The sequence below is a fragment of the Staurois parvus genome, unplaced genomic scaffold, assembly GCF_062004578.1.
Source record: "Staurois parvus isolate SC_StPar_1 unplaced genomic scaffold, SC_StPar_1.0 ptg000689l, whole genome shotgun sequence".
NCBI classification, from domain to species: domain Eukaryota; kingdom Metazoa; phylum Chordata; class Amphibia; order Anura; family Ranidae; genus Staurois; species Staurois parvus.
In genome coordinates, this window is record NW_028318485.1 from 1,979,255 (window position 1) to 2,004,654 (window position 25,400).

Sequence of the window (25,400 nt, forward strand, 5' to 3'; positions counted from 1 at the left end):
ATCTGGCTCACAACTGGCATTCCAGTTGGTCTCAAAGTGGTTCAGTAGAGTTGCGGTGAGGACACTTCAATTCCTCCACAACAAACTCATCCACTCATGTCTTTATGGAGCTGGCTTTGTGTACATGGGGACAGCCAAGCTGTAACAGAAAAGAACCTTCCCCAAACTGTAGCCCAAAGATTAGAACAGCATAATTGTCTAAAATATCATTGTATCCTGTAGCATTAAGGGCACCCTTCACTGGAAGCACTCGAACTTAATAATTTGGAATGGTGTCCACATCTCTTTTTGCCGTATAGTAAGTGTGATGATCGGGTGTCTGCTGACTTTTGGCCATATAGTGTAAATGGTCTCTTAGGTATTCTGTCAATGACAAGGATCTCTTGTCTTACATTAGCCTTCCCTTATACATTCAACTGCCTGTATAGATCTAATTTCAGGAATCATTTTATCATGCAGTTTTCACTGAAGGTATCTGATCATTCTGTATATCCTCATATGCCCAGTTTGAATTCCCAGCCTGGTCACAAGTTTCAATCCATACTAATAGAGTGTTGTCATGCGCGAACTGTTGGCAAAAGCAAGAAGAATGTAGTCAGAAGATTGTTGGTTGAGAAGATTAGAGTGAACCTGTGCCAAGGTTAAGCACAGTAAAGTACTGACATATTCTGAATAAGTAGTGAAACAAACTTTACAACAAGCCCTTACTGAAAAGTGTCTGTGGCATTGTGGAGGGAGTAATCTTCAAAGTTCATTTCAGAAGTACTGAAATTACAGCTCCTTTTCCCTTATTAAACCTGTTCAGTCCACATTCCTCCATGTATGTATGATGCCATAAACCTTGGAAGGTCAATTTTAAGGCCTCATTCACACATACTAAAAGAGCCTGGCTAAAATATGGTCAGAGACTGCAGACACACTGCAGGAGCTGGTCAGAATGAGAACATGCTACAGATGAGACAAGTCATATACGTGTAACATGAGACTGCTAGTAATGAATATATTTATTACATACTAATATAGGGCCGTCAATTTACATAGCACTTATATTGTACATTCTCATCAGTCCCTGCCCTCAAGGAGCTTACAATCTAAGGTCCCTAACTCACATTCATACATACACATACTAGGGCCAATTTAGACAGGAGCCAATTAACCTACCAGCATGTCTTTGGAGTGTGGGAAGAAACCAGAGTACCCAAAGGAAACGGAGAGAACATGCAAACTCCAGGCAGTACTGCTAGGCAGAAATGCTAACCACTTATGGCTAGCACAGTGGCTAGGTGGTTAGCACTTTCGCCTGGCAGTACTAGGGTCGTTGGCTCAAATCCCAACCACGGCACCACCTGCCTGGAGTTTGCGTGTTCTCCCTGTGCCTGCATGGGTTTTCTCCGGGTATTCCGGTTTCCTCCTACACTCCAAAGACTTTCTGGTAGGTAATTAGAATCTGTCTGATTCTATGTGTGTGTATGAATGTGAGTTAGGGACCTTAAATTGTACGCCCCTTGAGGGTTAGGGACTGATGTGAATGTACAATATATATGTAAAGTGCTGCGTAAATTGACGGCGCTATATACTGTAAGTATCTTTTAAATAAATAAATTACAACCCCATTACAAATCAATAATTCCACATTTCTGCTCCCAACAACCCCCCTTAAATTATTGTAACACATTTGATATTTCTCTCCATAAGATCCATTAGGATGAGAAAAGGGGTGAACGGAACAGAAAAAAGGAAAATGGTGTGAAAGTAAAGGAATACACAATTTAACTATTAGAACCTTGTCTTAAGAATATTTCTTTTTTGCTAGCTTCAGTAAGCACCTGGGGCCCGAGGGTCGCACCTGGGGCCCGAGGGCCATACCGTAAGTTCCAAGGGGCCATAGGTTGTGTACCAAGGTTGTAGTGTTTGAGTTGTCTTGATTCTCATCTCACAAACTCTTTGTCCGTCAGAGCACTCCTTCCTCAGCTGGCGGTATCGAGGGTACTTTGACAGAGCGCCTGGCTATGTACAAAGAAGCTCTGGCCAATGCCAAGCAGGCAGGAGAAGGGACCAAAGCGCGGCGATATGAGAGAGGGGTTAAGGTACTGTTATAGCTCAAATTATTGCTGTTCCTAATGTCTTGTTTTTTTTCTTTCATTCTCTTACAACAACTGGTACCTTTTTTAGTAAGGCCATTAATTGTTGCTGTTTTTTTTTGTCTTTCTGACAATCTGAAAAAAATACACGAAGGCATCATTTCCTAAAGTGATTGTAAACCCTCACTTTGTAAAACAACCCATTCAGTTTAAAATAGAAGTAAAAGGTAAAACATTTGTGTATAGATATAAAAAAAAATAATAAATACATTCCTTTTTCCCTTTTTTTTTTTTTTTTTAAGTGATCACATTCCCTCTGTTGTCAACTGCATCAGAGCCGGGGAATGTGAAACAGCAGCACACACATCTTTCCCAGTGAATGGCTGTGTGGGGAAGGGGTGTAGCGTTTCTGGACAAGTCTGATCATTGGAGGAGAGTTGGCTGAGTTCCCAGCACTGCTGAAGAACAGACCACAGTTTGCTCTAATGTCTTCAGTTTTTAATAGGAAAGTAGAGGGCCTGGCAGGAACACCAGGGAGTTCACACATAGGAAGCAATACAAAGAGAACAGGATACTTGTTCATATAAGTACATGGTACAGCAGGCACATATCATCAGGAATATAAAATGTTGGGTTACATATTCTTTAACCTTTCCTCTCCAAGGCAACCCGTTTCAGCTCCAGGGAACCCCTCCAAGTACTCTTTACTGAAAACACCTGAACTCCATGCATTGGAGGGGTGATCATTTTTGGCCATATAGTGTATACTGTGAGCTGTTTGAGAAGGAAGCACGCACAGCACACCTGATGTCAGGTCCAGGTTGTGATTGCTACTATGGTCCCATAGTTGTACGAACATTCAGATGAAAACATTTCATAGATACATTCAATATTGCCATCAGAGACTGGACAAATCTCATTTGAAAGTAATTCAAAAATTTGTTTGCTTTTTGATTTTGGAAATAGTAGATTTTCCTGAATGAAATCCACTGTTAGAATATTGTTCATTGGAGAAAGGATGGACAGACATCCTCTCCCCCTTCTTTTTTTTTTTTTTTTTTTTATTTGTCACTATGGTTGATTTGACCCAACTTTGAAAATTAAATATTCTAAAAAAAAAAAAAAAAAATTTCAAGCTAAATTCTGCTAGTGTATGGCCAATTTAATGTGGAACTAAACTATATCTGAGCACCATAAACTACTTAAAATACTACTTAACCTCTTAGCACCACCGTTACGCATATATGGGGTCTCCTGGGGGGCGGGTGGGCCTTAACGCTGAGAGACCACATATATGCGTACATAAACACAGCTGTGCCAAGACTGCGTGCCCTGCGTGCTCCCAGCACAGTTAACGGCAGCTAACAGCTCCTGATCAGAAATCCCACTCCACCCCCGCTCCCCTCTCACTGGCTGTGATTGACAGCAGTGGAAGCCAATGAGGAGGTGGAGAGCTGCTGTCTTGTGAATCGAAATTGGGCTCAGGTATTTGGGGGGGGGGGGGGGGGTTGCACACTGAAGGTTTTTTACATGAATGCAAGCTGGTAAAAAAACTTCAGCCTTTAAAACTGGAACTTTTGGGTGGAGCTCCGCTTTAAGGTGCATCATATTTTTTACAGTGCAAGATTTATTGCAGAATAGCAGTTTAAAGCATGTACCTGTGAACAAACAATGTGTGCAGTAGGTTAGATATAATATGATGCTATCATGTATGCACAGATCTATCTTGCTCATTGTTCTCATTTGGTTTCTTTATTTGTGTGTGATTGCCCTTGAGGCTGAATCTGCTTATATTTTGCTTTTCCTCCTTATCCACATGCTAATGGAATTATTAAAATCTTTGTTTTCTTTACAATCCTAATGTTAGATCCAGTGACATCATCCCTGGGTCTCTGTGCTTCTTTATTCATTGCAAACAGATCATGGCTGGTGGGAGGAGCCAGCAGGGTGCTGTACATAACTTTCTAAAAACATGAGGCAGTGCTAATGCCCGCTTGTGATACTGAGCCTCCATGATTAAAAGAACTGAAATCCAATGAATGAATAGAGCAGGCCAGGAACTGTGAAGCTGGGGGGAGGAAAGGCCTAGATGGTGCTGGACGTACTTCAGCCAGGAAGTGAGGCGGGCTCTATTTTTTTTGTTGCAGCTTCTAATGGACACTGTGAGAACCTCACAGTATGCAGTGAAATCAGAGTAAGCTGTTTTAGTATAGGAGGGAGGTTCAGCTTTAGGCTCCATGCACACTAGCTTAAAAAGCACTTCTCCTAGAGAGCTCTTTGCCTGTAAATGCAGCTACTGTTATCCTATGTAAAAACCAAAGTATATATCCCAGCGCCAAAAAAAGGAAAAACTATATGATTATGCAGCTGTGCACCAGTGAAAAAACACCAATAATAAACACTTAACACAAAAACAGCGCAAAATCTAAAATTGAAATAACACAAATAGATAAACACTAAATTTAAACCAGGTCTTGAGAACGCCCTGTGGGTGGGGCGAAACGCATTGACGCACTTCCGGTCCGCCGTCATTCTGGTTAATGTCACTTCAGGTGTTTGGAACGCACGCCGGCTTATGCGGTTCAAGCGGCCATCTTGGAGGTGGAAGGCTGTTCATCCTCTGCAGTGACTATAGAAGCGTGAGATCCCTATATCTACATTCTGAAAATTTGTTATCTTGAAGCCATTGAGGCTATTAAACAAGGCTTTTAATTTTATTTAAACATGTGAGTGGCCTTATTCTATCTTTATATTTTATATGGAGTGGCAGTATTACACTATGTAGTTTTTTTCTCTGCACACCATTGAGAAATCCATGGAGAAATAGAGTGGAGACGAGGGCTATACCAGAGCAGGGTGAACAAGGAGATTTGAGTTCCTTTGGAGGGGTTATAGGATCCCTTATATCCTATAAGGCTCACTACTCACCTCCATCTGGTGAGTGCGGTCAACATTATTTCTCACGTGGTGGATAGGTGGAAGCACATTTGGAAGATTTTTGATTGATTTTTTATTGGTTTGATGGGAATAAGGACTTATATATATTTTTTTTCACGGACACTTATTATAAATTTAGTGTTTATCTATTTGTGTTATTTCAATTTTAGATTTTGCGCTGTTTTTGTGTTGACTGTTATCCTATGTGTCCATGCACATTAGGTAGTCTAAAGGCTGTTTTTAAGCTCAGCGTTTAGAGGCAGAAAAAAACCCCTTCTGTTTAGCATTTTTTTCTGCCAGAAAAATGCTAGCAGAAAAAAACACTCAAAATTAGCGTTTTTTTTTCTGCCGAGAGCACTGGCGTTTTTTAGGCTAGTGTGCATGGACCCTTAAAAGAAGACTGGAAGGGCCTAAGAAGTATCTAAGGTCACAGTACAACTAAAGTGCAGGTACCTTGTGGTGACGTTGACTACTGTGTTGGTGTTCAGATTAATTCTTGTGGCCCTGTGGATCCCCGGTATTCTAGGCCCAGGCAGTACGCAGAACCTTGACTTTTTTACCCATGTCATCACCAAGCCCTACCCACTGGAATTTAAGAGTCCAATGCCAGAGCCTGTACTGAACAGTGAGGCTTTGGAATTGGACTGTTAAATATTGGAGGTGGTGATTCTGAATGCCAACCCTAACAGAGCTCCAAATTCAAGTGCTAAGGAAGGCCTGACTGTCCCTGACCTGCCTCTTTCATTTATTCAATTGTAGTTCTTTGAAATGTAGAGGCTCAGCACCATATGTAACCATATACCTAGGGCAAATGGGAAGCTTGGTACAACATCCTGCTGGTCCCTCTCACCAGTCATGATCTGGCTGCACTGCATAGAGAAGCAGAGAGACCCAATGATGACATTGCTGGGTTTAAAATAAAGTATGTAATAATAAAAATGAAAAGGTTTTATTTGACAATTTTGTTAGCATGTTCATGAGTTGGGGGAAAGTAAGGACCAAGGAAGGCAAAGTTTAAGCAGATTAAATTTCAACTTTAAATATTGTTATTGCCTAAGACACTTTTTGAGCCCCGGCACAACGAGAGGAGACTGCTACCGGAGGGGGAGGGGCCTGAACATGGCGCCGTGAGCAGCATGAGCTCCAGGCGCCCACCATCCACTAGAGATGCCTAGTTCCTGACCGCCCAGAGCTTGCCTTGTGGAGGTGGGGAACCCTGCTGAAGTTGGGCCCCTGGTACAGTTTGGCGGTCGGCGGCGGCTGTGAGTTGCACAGGAGTCCTGGGATCCCAGCGGGCTGGGAGCAGGATGCAGCGGCTGGGAGTGTCCATGTGACGGATGACTGCCCATGTGATAGGGAAGTCTTAAAGGTCCGGGAGAGCAGAAGGCTCTGCGGATGAAGAGGAGACAGAGCTCTGGTGGGATCCCACCCGGTGCCGGGACACTAACTTCAGGAGACCCAGAAACACCCCAGATCTTCACCAATGTATAGAGTCCCCCCCCCAGGTGTGCCTGGAAGCTTGGTTCGGAGGCCACAGCTGGAGCCAAAGAGCAAACAGGGACAGAAGCATCCTGAACAGTCGGTTCAGAGCGTGATTGGGGAGTTGCTGTGGGCAATGGCAGGACATTTAAGTTTCTGTTGATCTGCTGCATGTTTGATAAATCAAAAAATACCTGACCAGTGGGGGTGACAGAGGAACATAAAGAAAAGGAAGGCGCCTCTAAGTGTAGTATTGACGATTTAATAATAGACAATTTATGAATTGCACTTACAAGATAAGTGTTAAAAGGCTCATCGTATAAAATCTGTAGTTCCTGGTAGGAAATCCAGCCATCCAGCGGTAGCGCGGTCTGTGAGAGTCAGGAAGTAAAAGCAGGGATAACTGTTTCCAAAACGAGGCGCGCAGCGTCTGATGTGACAGGAGATGGGGACGGTAACGTGATTCGGAGCATGCCAGTATGCTCCTTCATCAGACCTAAGCCCCAGTGGTGGCGTATTGGTTGTATATAGGTTTTTTTTTTATCTGGTTATTCATTATAGCAGTCTGAGAATGATCCTTGTCTAAATGGAGAAAGATGAGGAAGGGATATGCCTCTGTAGGGTTGTGAGAGGCCCATACAAGGATGAAGCAAGCCGGATTTAAGGCCTGCAGAGAATATAGCCACCTCCACACAGAATGCAGCTGCCCATCAGACTAGCTTGAACAATTTCACACAATGTGTTGACTGGATCCTGCTGTATGGTGGAAGGTTTTTGGCCCAAAAAGGAACCGGGGGTGAAGGAGCTCAATAAATGGCCACCAGAAGAGACACAATTCTCATTGATTCGAAGATGTGAGGGAACTGTCTGTTCTCTCAAGATGGTCCATAAGCCGGGAGTTCAAGAGTGAAGCCTGTGTGCATGTAATGGTTATACTACATAGAACAAAAAAAATGAAGGGGTGCCTCTGCCAGATTCACCCTCTGGGCCGCAGGGCAGTATTCCAACATAATGACCCAAAAACACCTCCATGACAACCACTGCCTTTCTAAAAAAGCTGAGGGTAAAGGTGATGGACTGGCCAAGCATGTCTCCAGACCTAAATCCTATTGAGCATCTGTGGGGCATCCTCAAATGGAAGGTGGAGGAGCACAAGGTCTCTAACATCCACCAGCTCCGTGATGTCGTCCTGGAGAAGTAGAAGAGGACTCCAGTGGCAACCTGTGAAGCTCTGGTGAACTCCATGCCCAAGAGGGTTAAGGCAGTGCTGGAAAATAATGGTGGCCACACAAAATATTGACTCCTTGGACCCAATTTGGACATTTTCACTTATGGGTGGACTCACTTTTATTGCCAGCGGTTTACACATTAATGGCTGTGTGTTGAGTTATTTTGAGGGGACAGCAAATTTTCATGTTATACAAGCTGTACAATCACTGCTACAATGTGACGTAAAGTGTCATTTTTTCAGTGTTGTCACATGAAAAGATATAATAAAATATTTACAAAAATGTGAGGGGTGTATTCACTTCTGTGAGATACTGTAACTATCATACTTAAAGAAGGGAAGGATAGCTCACAGTGTGCTAGTTATAGGCCCATAGCCTTACTAAACATTGATACAAAATTGTATGCTAAGGTATTGGTAACTAGACTGAAGGAGCTGATGCTGGAGTGGATGCACCTGGATTAGGTAGGATTCATCCCTGAGAGAGAAGAAAGGGACAATGGCCTGAGATCATTGCTCCTCTTACGAAGAGTAAAGAGAGAGAAACAGCCGACAATATTCCTGTCAATTGACACCGAAAAGGCTTTTGACAGGGTCAACTTGGGATTTATGTTTTGACACGTTAGAGGTCTTAGGTCTAGGGCCTAAAATGTTAAAGTGGATAAAAGGGCTCTATAATAGTCCGTTAGCGGCAGTTAAGGTCAACAGATTCCTCTCTCGTTTTTTAAAATATATATACTGGTACTAGACAAAGACATCCACTCTCTCCTTTGTTATTTGTATTATCCCTGGAACCCTTCCTGGCAAGGGTAAGAAAGTGTGTAGATATAGCTGGAATAAAGATAGGGGAAGTCGAGCATAAGGTGCCAGCATACGCAGATGATATGTTATTCTATATTATAAATCCTAGAATAACGTTGCCTAATTTAATGAGACTTTTAAAACCGTATGGTGAGCTATCAAATTTGAAAATAAACCCTGCAAAGTCAGAGATTTTAAACATTAATATCTCAAAGCTAGAGTTTAGTCTACAAAAAGATTTTCCATTTACTTGGAGGGAAAAGGAAATAGGCTAACTGGAAATAAAATTAACTCCTTCAATAAAAGGCCTATACCAGGCAAATTATATTCCATTAGTAAATGAAATAAAGGATGAGCAGGGGGGACTTTTAAAGGGAAGAGCCTCCTGGATTGGTCGTATAAACCTGGTAAAGTTGGTGATACTACCAAATATCCTGTATAAGTTTCACATGCTCCCAGTGCATATACCAGGGTCTTTCTTTGGGATAATAAAGAAGATCCTCTGGTTTATATGGGCAAATAAGAAACCAAGAATTAGTTATGAGGTATTGTGTAGGACAAAAGGGAATGGGGGTTTGGGTTTGCCTAATTTTAGGAAATATTATTTAGCTGTAATATTATCGTGAATAGTGGATTGGACATATAATGCATAAGGGATCTTGAGTAAGGCACAGTTAGGGAAGATTGTCTGGATACCAAATAAATTTTGTATATTCGATGTTAATACTAGTCCATTGAAAAAGAAAGTTTTAACTGTTTGGGATATAATATATGAGCAAAAGGGATGGAAATATAATTCAGTATTGACCCCCTTGGTGGGAACAGAGTATTTCCACATAGGAAATGAATTAAATATAAAAAAAAATCCATGTTTGAAGGATATATTAAAGGGAAATTTCACACTTTTCAAGATTTAAATAAGAAAAAAGATTTGTTTTTCACATTAGATGAGTGGCGGTTCTGTCAATTAGGTAATTTTGTTTCAAGGCTCCCACAACCACTGAGGACGCTGGAGGATTTGTATCCATTTGAAAAATTCTTGAACGTAAATATACTGTAGTTCCAAAACAAGCCACCTCTAAGATCTATAAGATCCTTATAGATATGGAAGGAGCTGATCCTCCCTTGTCCCTGGAAAAATGGGAAAAGGAACTTAGAATTGAATGAGCAACAGAAGAATAAAATATTTAAACTATCACATGAGGTGATGAATATGAACACAGCTGAAATGAATTACAAATGTTTGACGAGATGGTAAATTACACCGAGAGTGTGGCACATAAACCACAAGTAGATGTTTCACCTTTATGTTCGAGAGGTTGTGGGAATAAGGGAACAGTGGCACATATATGGTGGGATTGCCCGAATATACAGGACTACTGGAAGGAAATAATTCAATATATTCAGGAAATATGTGGGATCTCCATACAGAAAGACCCGTGGATGTGTTTATTTATTTTTTAATTTTGAGCTTTTAGTGAAACTGCATAAAAATAGGGTATTATGTCATTTAATCAGTGTGGCTAAGGGCTTGATTCCCAAGTTCTGGCAAGCTCCGGAGCCACCAAGAATAAATGATTGGATAAGTAGAGTTTATAATATTTATAGGATGGAGGAGTTCTATCATAGAGTAGGATAAAACTGAAAAATTCAGGAAAACGTGGAGTAGTTGGTTAGACTTTAAAACCTCTAAAAGATATAACCGGAACTGGTTGGAGTTTAGGGGGGAAAAGTCTAGAGAGATTTCGACAGAGTATCTGAAAGGTAGAGTGGAGGTGGTAGGGAAGGGATATAGATAGAGAAGCATGAGAGGGGATGGATACTAGGCAATAGAATGTGGACAGGGGCAACTGGAAGGGGGTTAGGGCATAAGGTGATGTAAAATGGAATTTATGTATATGTGAAGTGTTTGTGTATAAGATTGTTCTTTTTTTGTACTGGAAAATTTAATAAAAGATGTAATAAAAAAAAATCCCCAACGGGTTCACTAAAGCAACCCATAGATTGCATTGGATGCTGGAACTGGAACCCATATTGACACAGTGATGTAAACACCACTCTACTTTTTGTCTTCCAGACCTTAGAGGATTTGCTGCGTACCGCTAAAAGGGGCGGATCCGTGTCACCTGACGACATCCCTCCTCCTGTGGCTGTGGGAAATAGCGCCAGTTCCCCTGCAGCTCCACCTGCTGCTGTTGTACCAGATCTTCCCGTAAAACCAACTCCTCCTGCAAATGGTATACCTCCTCAACCTCCTGCATCTGCCAGAGCTCCTCCCCCGGTACCTGTCAAACCTCAGAGTCTCCCACAGCCTGTGACCTTGTCTGTGCCAACGACATCATCTGCACCAATCACTCCCATCACACCAGTCACTCCAAACAGCACGTTGGCAACCTCATCAACACCAGCCAGTCTCAGTTCAGGTAGGCGGAGCTCTCAGTCATGCACCTTATTTATCAAAGCATCTTAAAGAGAACTGTCTGTGTTGCTACAGAACAGGCAATATGCCAGCTTATATTTTCCAGTGGCAATTTTATTTTGATCAGTTGCTATTGGGAAATGAAAGTGACACTAAAGGCTTCTTGTGTGTTTATTTTTTTTTAATTAACCTTTTGGCGCTGGCCGAATGCAAATGTGCAGCCTCCTGGCATCTGGGCCTAGACGCCAAGCGGCCGAACATTTGCGTTCTATTAAAAAAAAACATGCTGAGAGCGTGCGCCCTGCACACTCCCAACAGACTTGTTCGGTACTCACGGAAAGGTTCCGATCTCCTCTTGCAGTCGGGACCTTTCCCGATCATGTGACAGCGAATCACGGCGGTCACATGACCCTAAAACCCTGCACGCCTCCCGGCTTCTGGATCCCTTATAGGGCTGGGAGGCGCCGGCGCCAAGGGGTTAAGTAACATACATCCCATACTTACCTCCTCTGTGGAGTGGTTTTGCACAGAGCAGCCTCCATCCTTCCCTGCCTGCACTTCTGACCCCTCCTATCGGGTGCCCCCATAGCAAGAACCTTGCTGTGGGGGCACCCAAGCCACTGCTCTGTGTGTCCACTTACACACGGAGCCACAGCTTAGCCCTGCCCCCTCACTCCTCATTGGCTGACTGTGATTGACAGCAGCAGGAGCCAATGGCTCCCCACTGCTGTCTCAGCCAAGGAGGGGGCAGAGCCCAGGAACAGCCAAGGCTCCCGTGCACATCACTGCATTGGGATGGGGCCCAGGTATGTATTAGGGGGGCTACACACTGAAGGTTTTTTTATCTTCATGCATAAAATGCATGAAGGTAAAAAAATCCTTGAGCCTTTAGAACCACTTTAAGACTTCTAATAATATAGACATTGGTGATTTTGCATTGTAACAGTGTCTGTATTCAAAGTACAATGTTAGAATGTAATTGGTTGGTGTGGTAAACACAGGCACATTTTTGCCAGATCCTGTTAAGTAGTATGGTGCCCAAGTCTTCTTTGTCTCAGCTGATTGATGTTTTTTTATTATAATAGCCGATGGAAACAAAGCACGGGTGCTGGAGCGTCAGAGGCAGTATAAACTAGCAGCACTGAAGAGCAAACAGGAAGGAGATGCGGAACTTGCCAGCAAGTATTATCGGATTGCAAAGGTGATTCTAAAACGATCTATAAGACATGCTGAGCATATGGCCCAGTAAAAAGGCAGGACCAGGAACACAACCCTTCTGGCCTTATGTTTCAGAGCCTAGGCACCTGGGATGCTTAAAGCGATAGCAAGTGTTTTTTAAAAAAAAATAACAAATGGGTTTATACACTGCTCAAAAAAAATTAAAGGAACACTTTGAAAACACATCAGATCTCAATGAAGTAAAATTTCATGTTGGATCTCTATACTGATATGGACTGGGTAATGTGTTGGGAACGTAAGGATGGCCCATCGTTTGATGGAAATGAAAATTGTCAACCTACAGAGGACTGAATTCAAAGACACCCCGAAAACCAAAGTGAAAAAATGATGCAGCAGGCGAGTCCATTTTGCTGAAATTTCATTGCAGCAACTCAAGATGGTCCTCAGTAGTTTGTATGGCCCCCATGTGCTTGTATGGATGCCTGACAACGTCAGGGCCTGCTCCTAATGGGTCCTGGGTTGTTTCTTCCCAGATCTGGACCAGGGCATCACTGAGCTCCTGGACAGTCTGAGGTGCAACCTGACAACGTTTGATGGACCGAAACATGATATCCCAGAGGTGTTCTATTGGATTTAGGTCAGGCGAGCGTGGGGACATTCAATGGTATCAATTCCTTCATCCTTCAGGAACTGCCTGCATACTCCCCCCACATGAGGCCGGGCATTGTCGTGCACCAGGAGGAACCCAGGACCCACTGCACCAGCGTAGGGTCTGACAATGGGTCCAAGGATTTCATCCCGATACCTAATGGCAGTCGGTGCCATTGTCTAGCCTGTAGAGGTCTGTGTGTCCCTCCATGGATATGCCTCCCCAGACCATCACTGACCCACCACCAAAATGGTCGTGCTGAACGATGTTACAGGCAGCATAATGTTCTCCATGTCTTCTCCAGACCCTTTCACATCTGTCACATGTGCTCAGGGTGAACCTGCTCTCATCTGTGAAAAGCACAGGGCGCCAGTGGTGGACCTGCCAATTCTGGTGTTTAATGGCAAATGCCAATTGAACTCTGTGGTGCCGGGCAGTGAGCACAGGGCCCACTAGAGGATGCCACCCTCTTGAAGTCTGTTTCTGATTGTTTGGTCAGAGACATTCACACCAGTGGCCTGCTGGAGGTCATTTTGTAGGGCTCTGTCAGTGCTCATCCTGTTCCTCCTTGCACAAAGGAGCAGATACTGGTCCTGCTGATGGGTTTAATCACTTCCATACCGAGCACTTTTACACCCTTCCTGCCCATACCAATTTTCAGGTTTCAGCACTCACACTTTGAATGACAATTGTGCGGTAATGCAACACTGATTTTTTTTATCATGCTTTTTTTTTATCATTTTGTTCACACAACTAGAGCTTTCTTTTGGTGGTATTTAATCACCACTAGGGTTTTTATTTTTGCTAAATTAACAAAAAAAGACCAAAAATTTTGAAAAAAAAAAAAATTCTGTTATACAGATTTTCAAATAAATAATTGTTCTTCATAAATTTAGACCAAGATGTATTCTGCTACATTTCTTTGGTGAAAATAACCCAAATCAGTGTTTATTATTTAGTCTGTAGGAAAGCTATACAGTTCACAAACTATGGGATATATCTGAAAATTGAAAGTACTGACAGCCAATCTAATTTCTTGAGGCCCAAAAATGTCAGAACAGTGCAGATATCCCCCAAATGACCCCTTTTTGCAAAGTAGACAGCCCAACGTATTTCATAAGAGGCATGGCGAGTTTTTTGAAGTTGTAATTTTTTTGTCATTTTTTGGAAAATGAAGAAATTAAACAAAAATTTATTTTCACAATTTTTTTTTTTTCCACATACTGTCACCAGTGCAGTACAGCGTCATCATATAACTGGTGTGGTGACCAGGGACACTGACTGGTGACAATACAAAAAAAAGATTTATTTTTTATTAATTTTTTTTTCTTTTTTTTTTTACAATTGTCTTTTCATATTTCACTATGACCAGAGTAGTCCAATGCAGGGGTGGACTGACAACTAATGGGGCCCCCGGGCAATAGGGGATCATGGGGCCCCTGTGTCCTTGCCCAAACTCAAAAAAGCCTATGAAAAAGGTACCAGGAGCATCTCATGGGGCCCCCTACTGACCCTGGGCCCTCGGGCAGTGCCCGAGTTTCCAAATGCTCAGTCCACCCCTGGTTCAATGTTATCATAGCAACATTGTACTACTTTGATGAAGTGATCAGTATTTTTTTTTTTTTTTTTACACAATATGATTGCCTATAGCAAAGAATTTATTTGCTATAAGCAAGCATTTATCTGAATGAAATCGATTCACTCTGGTATTTTTGTTGTAATTAGCTTTTATTGGCCACGGCTAATCACATGGCACAGGTGGGCTGTGATTGGCTCGGTCTGTGCATGTGATCACTGTGACCAATCACAGCTAGTGACACAATTGTATACAATGGATGGCATGAAAGGAAGCCATCCATTGTTTACAACTGTCATGTGACCTGCTGTGATTGGTCACAGCAGGTCACGTGGTACTGGCAACGGCCGATACACAGTTCTTTCATTGGCTGTGTCTGAGGTACACAGCCTGTGACAGATCTCTCCACAGCGTGGCCGTGCAGGCACACGCTAGGCTCGACCCGGGAAGGACATCATATCACGCCCACCCGGATCGACGAGAGACCCGCCCGGCCATCATTTTCCTATTGGCTGGGGCAGGAGTGGTTAAGGACCTGCTACAGCCCTGTCCAGCTCTCCTAGAGTAACCGCCTGTCTCCTGGAATCTCCTCCATGATCTTGAGACTGCTGGGAGACACAGCAAACCTTCTGGCAATGGTACGTTTTGATGTGCCATCCTGGAGGAGTTGGACTGCCTGTGCAACCTCTGTAGGGTCCAGGTATCGCCTCATACTACCAGTAGTGACACTGACCCTAGCCAAATGCAAAACAGTCAGAAAAGATGAGTTGGGAAAAAACTGTCAGTGGCCTCCACCTGTAAAACCATTCCTATTTTGGGGGTCGTCTCACTGTTGCCCATCTAGTGCACCTGTTGTTAATTTCATTAACACCAAAGCAGCTGAAACTGATTAACAACCCCCTCTGCTACTTAACTGACCAGATCAATATCTGTTTAACTGACTTGATGCTATACTCTGATTAAAAAGTCTTCCTTTAATTTTTTTGAGCATTGTACTTACCTACTCTGTGCAATGGAGGACACAGCGGGCATCGGATCGCGATGCTGCGCGCTCCTAGGGAGCGCGCACAGGCAGGGAGCGGGGAGGACACTTATAAACGGCCACCTGCCCCTGCACTGCTCCCTTCCGGCCGTTTATATACATGGGCTGGACAGGAAGTGGTTAAACCCACTTAAGTACAAGGATGAAAAATGAAAGGGACGGGTGTCACTGGGACTGGAATGCATATACAAAAATAAAAATCTCACCCCCCAACAAAATGTTTGACTTCCCTCTAAATCTTCATATACACAAATATACTTAAGCGTAGGCCCACACCACATGAGGGCCATGTTTACCTGCACAAGAATGCACAACAGTCCCACACATCCTTGTGCAGGCAGTCCTATTTATGTCAATTGGGAGGCAGCAGCTACACAGACATAGCCGCTGTTCCAAATATGAAAGCTGTGTGGGTCCCCTGTGTTCAGGGACTCACACGGATGTCAAATTTGGAGTATCAGCTGTGTCCATGCAGCCGCTGCATCACGTACACTTAAGTACCCCCATGTGGACGAGGCTTCAATGCAAGACTTGTGTGCAGTGTTTGTGTCATCTTTATGCCATTTGTAAAGTGCCACCTTCCTGTCCTTTTCTTCTTGCAGTCCCTTGACCCCTTGCTGTCTGCGCTGGATTCTGGACAGCCAGTAGACTTGAACAGTCTCCCTCCACCACCAGGTGAGACAAGACTTTTCAAATGGTTTGCCAGCAGCAGGCGTTTTTGGAAACTGAATTAAATGACCTAGGCATGCAACTGTTTCTTTGATGAGTTCATTGGTTCCTTTAACCTCCCTGGCGGTATTCCTGAGTGTAGCTCGGGGTAAAGTTTCAGTACCAAAAGCGGTAACCCCGAGCTACACTCGGGCTTACCATGCAGCGCTGCTCCAGCATCTGTTCTTCACTTACCTTGTCCTGCGCTCCCGCGATGTCCCCCCTGCAGTATCCCCGGCAATGTAATCCGGCGGATGCCGGCATCTGTCATCTAGGTTCCGTCCCCTGCGAGCGTCGGGACATACGGGGGACGGAACGGCGGGAAATTTGAAAATGACCAAAAGTGACATTCACTCAATACACTAAAATCACATAGTATAACATTCCTGTATCAAACCATTTCACATACATTTTGTCCCGAGTGCTTTGTCCGGCACCCTGCCTGCATTTGTACCGTTCTTTCTGCCTGGAAACTGAGAAACGTCCATGGCGTCCAAAAAGCGTCCCTTTAAGTCAAAAGCGGTTTTAGACCGGCTAGAGAACAGCGATAGTAAATCAGAACCACTTGCAGAATTGAGTGATAATGATTCGTGGGGAGATTCGTCATCGGACACTGAAAACGATTTTGCGACTTTGCTCAGTGATGTGCAATTTTGGAGTTATATTTCAAATTTCAGTGTTTTTGGTTTGATTATATTATTGAATTAAATTTATTATTATTATATTATTATGTTTTATGATTATTTATTAAATTATAATTTATGATTTCGTGTTTCAAATTTTATCATACCCGGGATGTTTACTAGACTCTTGTTCGGACAGATTTCAGTGAGTTATTCCTAAAAATTACAGCCTACAATAAAAAAACTCTATATATCCATGCAAAAAAATGTACCGCTTTGAGCACAGAAATATGGACATAATCAGACCGCTAGGGAGGTTAAAAAAGGATTTGTTTTAGATATGTATGAAAGAAAAAACAAAAAGGGCGCACTCTCATCGTGCATTTCCGTGGTATACCACGTATTTAATAAATAGACAAGTAGATATATACTCACAAACCAATGATAAAAACCCGTGTGTGTGGTCCACAACAGTCACAAATCACTGTGTCTAATGTGCGGATTATATGACGCGTTTCGGGAGCTGAACCCCCTTCCTCAGAGCTTTTTTTTTTTTTTCTTTCAGTGGTTAGATTTCCCGATCTTTGAAGGGCAGCACCTCTTCGTTTGGCATTCTGACTTTTTTCTGGTTTGCATGAGGATTGGAGCGTTGGTTTCGTTAATTTTTTAGATATGTATGAGAATGTGTTTAGAATAAATTGAAAAAGAACCGCAATGTATGGGAATGGTTTGAAAAGTTTGTTTCCATGTACGATTTGTAATAATATACACTCACTGGCCCCTGTATTAGGTACACCTTGCTAGTGCCAAAAAAATCTCCCCCACACCATTAGACCACCACCTCCAGCCTGGACTGTTGGATCCATGCTTTCATGTTGTTTACGCCAAATTCTGACCCTACCATCTGAATGTCGCAGCAACCAGTCTGCCTATTCTCCTCTGCGCTCTGGCATCAACAAGGCATTTTTGTCCACACAACTGCCGCTCACTGGATATTTTCTCTTTTTCAGACCATTCTCTGTAAACCCTATAGCTGGTTGTGCGTAAAAATCCCAGTAGATCAGCCGTTTTTGTATTACCCAGACCAGCCCGTCTGGCACCAACAACCATGACACGTTCAAAGTCACTTAAATCCCCTTTCTTCCCCATTCTGTTTCTCGGTTTGAACTTAAGTAAGTGATCTTCAACACGTGTACATGCCTAAATGCATTGAGTTGCTGCCATGTGTTTGGCTGATTAGTAATTTGTGTTACCAAGCAATTGAACAGGCGTACCTAATAAAGTGGCCAGGGAGTGAAGAAGGGCAGTACAGTGGCTAAGTGGTTATCACTTCTGCCTAGCAGCACTAGGGTCATTTGGTTCGAATCCCAACCAGGGCACTACCTGTCTGGAGTTTGCATGTTCTCTCTGTGCCTGTGTGGGTTTCCTGCCACACTCCAAAGACATGCTGGTATTCTGTTTCATTTTTTTTTTTTTATTGGATCCTGTCTAAATTGGCCCTAGTGTGTGTATGTATAAATGTGAGTTAGGGACTTTAAGCTCCTTTTGGGTGCAGGGACTGATGTGAATATTCAATATACACTATATTGACAAAATAATTAGTCGACCTGCCTTTACACGCACATGAACTTTAATGGCATCCCAGTCTTAGTCCGTAGGGTTCAATATTGAGTTGGCCCCGCCCTTTGCAGCTATAACAGCTTCAACTCTTCTGGGAAGGCCATCCATAAGGTTTAGGAGGGTGTCTATGGGAAGGTTGGACCATTCTTCCAGAAGCACATTTGTGAGGTCAGGCACTGATGTCGGGGGAGGAGGCCTGGCTTGCAGTCTCCGCTCTAATTCATCCCAAAGGTGTTCTATCGGGTTGAGGTAAGGACTCTGTGCAGGCCAGTCAGGTTCCTCCACCCCAAACTGGCTCCTCCATGTCTTTATAGACCTTGCTTTGTCCACTGGTGTGCAGTCATGTTGGAACAGGAAGGGGACATCCCCAAACTATTCTCACAAAGTTGGGAGCATGAAATTGTCCAAAATGTCTTGGTATGCTGCCGCCTTAAGAGTTCCCTTCGCTGGAACTAGGGGGCCAAGTCCAACCCCTGAAAAATAACCCCCCCCTCCACCAAACTTTACACTTGGCCCAGTGCAGTCAGGCAAGTACCATTCTCCTGGCAACCGAAAACCCAGACACATCCATCAGATTTCCAGACAGAGAAGCGTGATTTATCACTCCAGAGAACACGTCTCCACTGCTCTAGAGTCCAGTGGCAGCATGCTTTACACCACTACATCTGATGCTTCGTATTGCACTTGGTGATGTAAGGCTTGGATGCAGCTGCTTGGCCATGGAAACCCATTCCATAAAGCTCTCTACGCACTGTTGTTGTGCTAATCTGTAGGCCACATGAAGTTTGGAGGTCTTTAGCTATTGACTCTGCAGACAGTTGGCAACTAATGCGCACTGTGCGCTTCAGCATGCACTGACCCCACTCTGTCATTTTACGTTGCATACCACTTGGTGGCTGAGTTGCTGTTGTTCCCAGTTGCTTCCACTTTGTTATAATCCCACTAACAGTTGAGCGTGGAATATTTAGTAGCCAGGAAATGTCACGGATGGACTTATTGCCCAGGTGACAACCTATCACGGGACCACGCTTGGAGTCGCTGAGCTCCTGAGAGCGACCCATTCTTTCACCAATGTTTGTAGAAGCAGTCTGCATGCCTAGAGGCTTGATTTTATACACCTGTGGCCATGGAGGTGATTGGAACACCTGAATCCAAAGATTTGGAGGGCTGACCAATACTTTTGGCAATATAGTGTGTAAAAGCTGCGCAAATTGACAGCGCTATATAAGTACCGTAATAATAAATATATGTATATAGGGCAGTCATTTTTGCCTCTTTTCTTTTTAAGAAGCCAGTGCACCCATTATCCTGTAAATGTGATCATTACAAATGCAGTAAAGCAAAGCCACCACGTTGAGTTTGCATCAGTCAGTGGTGAATTACCATTGATAACCATAAGTCACGGTATTTTGAGATTTGTCTTATAAACTAAGAATAGTAGATTTTGAAAGCTGGCTTGCACTTTTCTTTCTTTCTTTTGTTTTTTTGTTTTTTTTTTTGTTGAAAAGAGTTTATTGAGAAAATGAATAGAACAAAGATCCTCAGTTGCAGAACAAACAAATATTACATACAGTAAAGCTTGATGAAGCATGCATAAACGCATCTACTCCAGCGAGTCCTATAGGTGCAAAAGCAACACAACTGACAGTGAACACCATTATTGACGTGTAAAACTCAGACCACAAATACAGCAGTGTAAGAATCATAGATGCCTATTGCCAGATCTAGTGTACTTATACCCAGGGTATCCAACCATAGATCCTAGAGTTTTTTTATATGTATGAGAGCAAGCCCTGTGCTGGTAAATATATTTTTCTATTCTAAGAGCGCAGAAAAACGTCTGTATGCAACACATCTGGGTCACCTTTTTCACCTATTTGTATTGTATTTGGTTATAGTTTTCATTATGGGATGTGTTGTGGGGCTGGAATTTAATATATTGCTAGGGGGTAATAATGGTGGTTGGTGACATGATTTTGCTGGGGAATATTAGAAGGGTGCTATCAGATCTTTTTACCTTGGGGATTATTAGCAACACTTGGGAATATCGTGTTTCTCGGAGATGATATTTTGGTGTCGGTTCAGGGTATGATGTGGTGCTGGAAGATAATATAATAATGGGGCTATTATTAGGGCTCATGTACACTGCAGCTGATAAACTCACGTACAGCGTCAGCATTTTTTTCAGCAGCCCCTGAACTCTCCCTAATGTTTTCCTATGTGTCCTTGTACACAGAGTCGTTTACAGTCGTTTACAGGCATTTGAGTTTACAGTCGTTTTTGTGAACGCAGAAAACTTGCGTTCAGCAGTCGATTTTATCAGCGTTTCAAATGAAAAATGCTTGTAAACGCGGGAAATCGCGTTTATAATCGTTTGCATGTGAACATTTTTTTTTTTTTAACTCTTCCAGTTCCCGATGCTGTCCAGAGCCATTTTTCATCATGAAAAATGCATGCAAAGCATTTTCAAGGTACTCAGATGGACACAAGATGTTCCAGCAAGCTTGTCACACATAGTAATGACCAATTCACACCTCAGACCTCTCCCACCCTTGGAAACAAAAGATATGTTAATGACCATTCACACCTCAAATTCCTCATGAAGACCCCCTGCCAGGTGCCCTTAATGACTCCCTCCACCAGACACCTTTCCCACCCTTGGAAACAAAAGAAATGTTAATGAGCAACTCACACCGAAGCTAATCTCAACACATACTGCTGTCTCTGCTTCTACTCTCTGTTTTTCTCTGAAATAGTTAATAATTTACTACTTTTCAGCGCATTCTGGGCATTTGGGAGGTTCTCCTGTGCTTATCTGTAAAAAACGCTTCTAAACGCAAATGCGCATAAACAGACGTTTTTTAACCTACGTTTTCCAGCAGTCAGTTTCCATCATTCAGAAGTGTCCCGTGTACATGGGGCCTTACACAGAAAATGTTGTTTGCTAAGGGCAACATGACATTTTTAAATTTTGCACTCCGTAAGTTACTATTGCTATTCTGATGTGGTCTTCTTGTTTACAAGTAATTTGGCAAATTAAAAAATTATTAAAACCTGTCCACAGCAGATGAACAACCATCCAGTAAGCTGTTGGTCCCCCAGTCTCCAGTGAGCACAGAGTCTCCAGTCTCCACAGGTGAGTACTGCTCATTCTTTTTTGAGCATGCAGTTCATACTCTTGTATGTGTCATATTTTTTTTTAATTCCTTATGTATTAATATTTTTGTTGGCTTTTCCGTAATGTAGACGAGACAACTGTACTTCAAAACCCATTAACACGTTTTAACGTTTGCAGCAGCTTTTCAGCTATAACCACGTGCCTCTAGGCTTTGACTTTGCTTATGTGCAATGGAATCAGTGCTTTGTTTACACTCAGAGTGTCTTTGTCTTCACTTTTATTGGCTTTTGAAGCACTTGGCACTGCATCATAGGAGGAAAGGGAGAGGACATTTACTCCCTCGTATCCAAAAGTATCAGGTATTTCCCAGAGCTCCAGCTAACAAATGAAGGGGCGCAAGTAGGATGCATATCTACTGCTATTGTGAACACTGCATAAAGGCTGCCCGGGGCAACAGTTATGTTGTAGATGAAAGTATGTACATTTCTTTGGCTTTCATTGAGGGACATTTCATTTTTTTTTCTCAATCCCTTCTAACATTCTGCTTAAACTTTGTGATTTGTAATAGTACTGCTTGGACCTGAAGAAGGGGACATACCCCGAAAGCTTGTCCTCAAAATTGTTAGTGCAAATAAAAAAAGTATCACGGACAGTACTCAATTGTTTCCATTGAGGGACACAGAAATTTAGAGACTATTGGGTTATATTGCCAGCATCAGGAGTATTTGGACTTTGGCAAATAAAAGAATTATGGTCAGTCCAATATAACTCCCAGCATGCCTTAGCTTTTTTTGCAATGACCAGGAGGATGGACATCTTCCCTCTGCTCTGCTGAGAAAAGTCTAACCTTTTTTTTCCAGCCATTTTTCTTCAGTCAAGAATCCTATAAGAGATGCTTACATGCGACTATACAGATCCGCATGTTCAGCTTTGGAGGTTGTACCCAGACCGCATTGAACTGGTCAGTTGTGGGGCCAGCCTAGAATGTGATCTTCAGGCACTGCATTGTAGCAGTTTTCTAGACCTAATTGCCCCGTGTTAGCAACAGAATGTTTTCTGGGTACAGAGTTGCTGCACAGCCTGAGGGGGTGACCCTGTCTCAACCATGTGTGACTGTGGAAGGGAGTTAGCACAGAGGGACTGGTCACTGATGTCATCCGCTAGGTGGCCTGTCAATCACTCTCTGTGCTATCTTCAGTGTTTAGGAAGCACCTTTCTGCTTCAGCACATGACTGCAAGTGACACGTGGATGCATCCTAGGTTTGTTTCTGCTGCCCATCTACAGTGATCTGGTCTCTGCCTGAAGCCGTTCAACTACCAGCAGCTGATTCATGGGTATTCAAAGCCTAGTCTTGTACCCTAAACTATGCTGCCTTATGGTGCAGCATGTCAGGACCTAGAAACATTGGGGGGGGAGGGGGGTGTGATGCTTTGACGTCCGGCGTAGAGGGAAAGAGACGCATGCTACCCCCCTTTGTCATCCTTCCTCGATAACTTAAGTTACGTTTCGTAGCACTCATCTTCCCCCCCCCCCCCCTCCCTCCTTCCCTACCCCTCCCCCTCCCTCCTTCCCTACCCCTCCCTCCTCCCCTACCCTTCCCTCCTCCCCTACCCTTCCCTCCTCCCCTACCCTTCCCTCCTCCCCTACCTTTCCCTCCTCCCCTACCCTTCCCTCCTCCCCTACCCCTCCCTCCTCCCCTACCCCTCCCTCCTCCCCTACCCCTCCCTCCTCCCCTTCCCTCCCTCCTTCCCTACCCCTTCCTCCTTCCCTACCTCTTCCTCCTTCCCTACCCTTCCCTCCTCCCCTACCCTTCCCTCCTCCCCTACCCTTCCCTCCTCCCCTACCCTTCCCTCCTCCCCTACCCTTCCCTACCCTTCCCTCCTCCCCTACCCTTCCCTCCTCCCCTACCCCTCCCGCCTTCCCTACCCTTCCCTACTCTCTCTCTCTCTCTCTCCCTACCCCTCCATCCTCTCTCTCTCTCCCCCCCCCCCCCCATTTTTTTTTTCTTTCTCTCTTTTCCCATTCTTTTGCTGGGACGGTGCTTCCGGCTTGCTAAACTGAACATTTTCATACCTGACCTAGAATCACATTATCAATCAACGTACCTCAGTGTAATTTCTCCACATCCACCGTTCTCAAAAATGTTCTCTAATGTAAATGATTCCATGTTCTGGTCTATCATGAATCTACGCACGATATTGACAATAAGTTCTTGTGACCATAGTTACTCAAAACCTCTTTATTTTTTTGTCTTTCTAGATTCACATCCTCCTCTTAGTTCTCTAAGTTGTTGTTTGGGGCCTGCCCCCTCATTCTTCTGTGTTCAACTTCTATGCCAAGTTTTTTTTTTTCTTTTCTTTCTTTTTGTCTGACTTACTCTCGTTATAAGGCTAGATGCTTCTAGCAAACTGTTGTATCAATACAACCCATGCGTTTGTCTATGTTTATGTTTTTTGATGCTCAAGAAATCTTTATTGGAAAAAAGAAAAAATATCAGGACCTAGAAACATGAGGAGTGGTCCTTCTATACTAGGTGCCTCCAGCTCACAATCCATTAGCGCCTCTTGTGCTGCCTGCAGTGCAACAACTGAAACGCCTGAAACTGATGGCTTGAAATTTTGTCCTCGGAGCCTTCCCTAGTCCATCGGGTGTGGCCCCCCTCCTTGGTTCTATGCCAGGAAGACTTCATTGTAGTCGTGGGAGATTTTATGGGCCAAATTGCAATTTTGCAGACTCTGATTGCAGTGGTTTTATGCATTCTTCCACACCTTTCACTGTAGAATCTTTAGTAGATTTGCTTATTGTATTCGCAGCCTCTTAGCCCTTGGAATTTTGGGATTGTCAGATGCCGATTCCCTTAAAGAAGTCGTCTCATTTTAAATAAATTCCTTTTCTATTCCCTCTCCCAGGGGACCAAGTACATATAGCACTTGGTCATGTTCAAATCTTTCCCTTGGTTGTTAAGCAGTGAGGTCAGACAGCTCGCTTCCCCCTGTCCGAATACGCTGCTAAGAAGGAGCTAGTCTGTGGCAGCAGGGACCACTCTGGAGACCAGTCGTGCCATGTTTTCAGTATAATTACCCTATGTATCTCCATATATTATATGTTCATAATGCCCAGTGTACAATATATTGACCTGAAAGTGGGTGGTGCACTTGCATTGCACAGTTCTGCAGGTCTTACATTTCTTAGCAAATGGTGAGTAAAAGTGGAAAGTTTAGCCTCAGATCAGAGAAAGACTTTATTAATTTGCTTGTGCTAATTCAGGGGTGGGCAAACTGTGGCCCTCCAGCTGTTGTGGAACTACAAGTCCCATCATGCCTCTGCGAGTCATGATGCAACTGTCAGCCTTTCAATGCCTCGTGGGACATGTAGTTCCATGACAGCTGGAGGGCCGCAGTTGCCCACCCCTGTGCTAATTCATGTTGTTTGATAAGATAAGGAAGTGAGATGGCAAGCTGCTCTGATTAGTTGTGGCTAGATAGTGGGAAGGGGTGGCTAGATAGTGGGAAGGGGTGGCTTAGTTGTGGCTAGACAGTGGGAATGGGGTGTTGCATATACTGTATTGTATTACAAATAGTCAAAATAATTACAAATATTTTTCTAGGTCTAATACTTCATATATGTATGTTTAACAGCCTAAATGGCATTTTAGCTGGAGCATACATTAAGCGAAATGATTCCCCATTACAATCATGCACATGATGAAAATTATTAAATAGTGCCTCTCTCTGCCCACAATTAAGCCATCCCTGTCGCAAACGCGCGCATCCGAGATGGACACGGTTCAACCATTTTGGTTTCAGACTCCATCTTGCTAAAGGTATCCTTTTCCCCCTCATTCCTTCCCCCTCCCTTCCTGAGAGGCACAGTGACAGATGTGGCTGGTTATGGGTCACTGACAGGCCAAGGCACCTAGTTCAGTGCCTAGCAGTCTGT

The 25,400-nt window shown here is 43.5% G+C and overlaps 1 protein-coding gene across 2 annotated transcripts in view; it reads left to right on the forward strand.

Annotated features, from left to right (window-relative positions):
* Positions 1-25,400, forward strand: part of CC2D1A (coiled-coil and C2 domain containing 1A) — a 104,289-nt gene that overhangs the window by 25,328 nt on the left and 53,561 nt on the right. The window contains exons 5-9 of one of the 2 annotated variants that reach the window (XM_089652638.1): positions 1,956-2,087; positions 10,604-10,949; positions 12,031-12,146; positions 15,994-16,066; positions 21,407-21,478. In XM_089652638.1, the coding sequence (XP_089508764.1) occupies positions 1,956-2,087; positions 10,604-10,949; positions 12,031-12,146; positions 15,994-16,066; positions 21,407-21,478 (739 nt within the window). The remainder of the gene's footprint in view (positions 1-1,955; positions 2,088-10,603; positions 10,950-12,030; positions 12,147-15,993; positions 16,067-21,406; positions 21,479-25,400) is intronic. The other variant, XM_089652639.1, reaches the window with a different exon arrangement.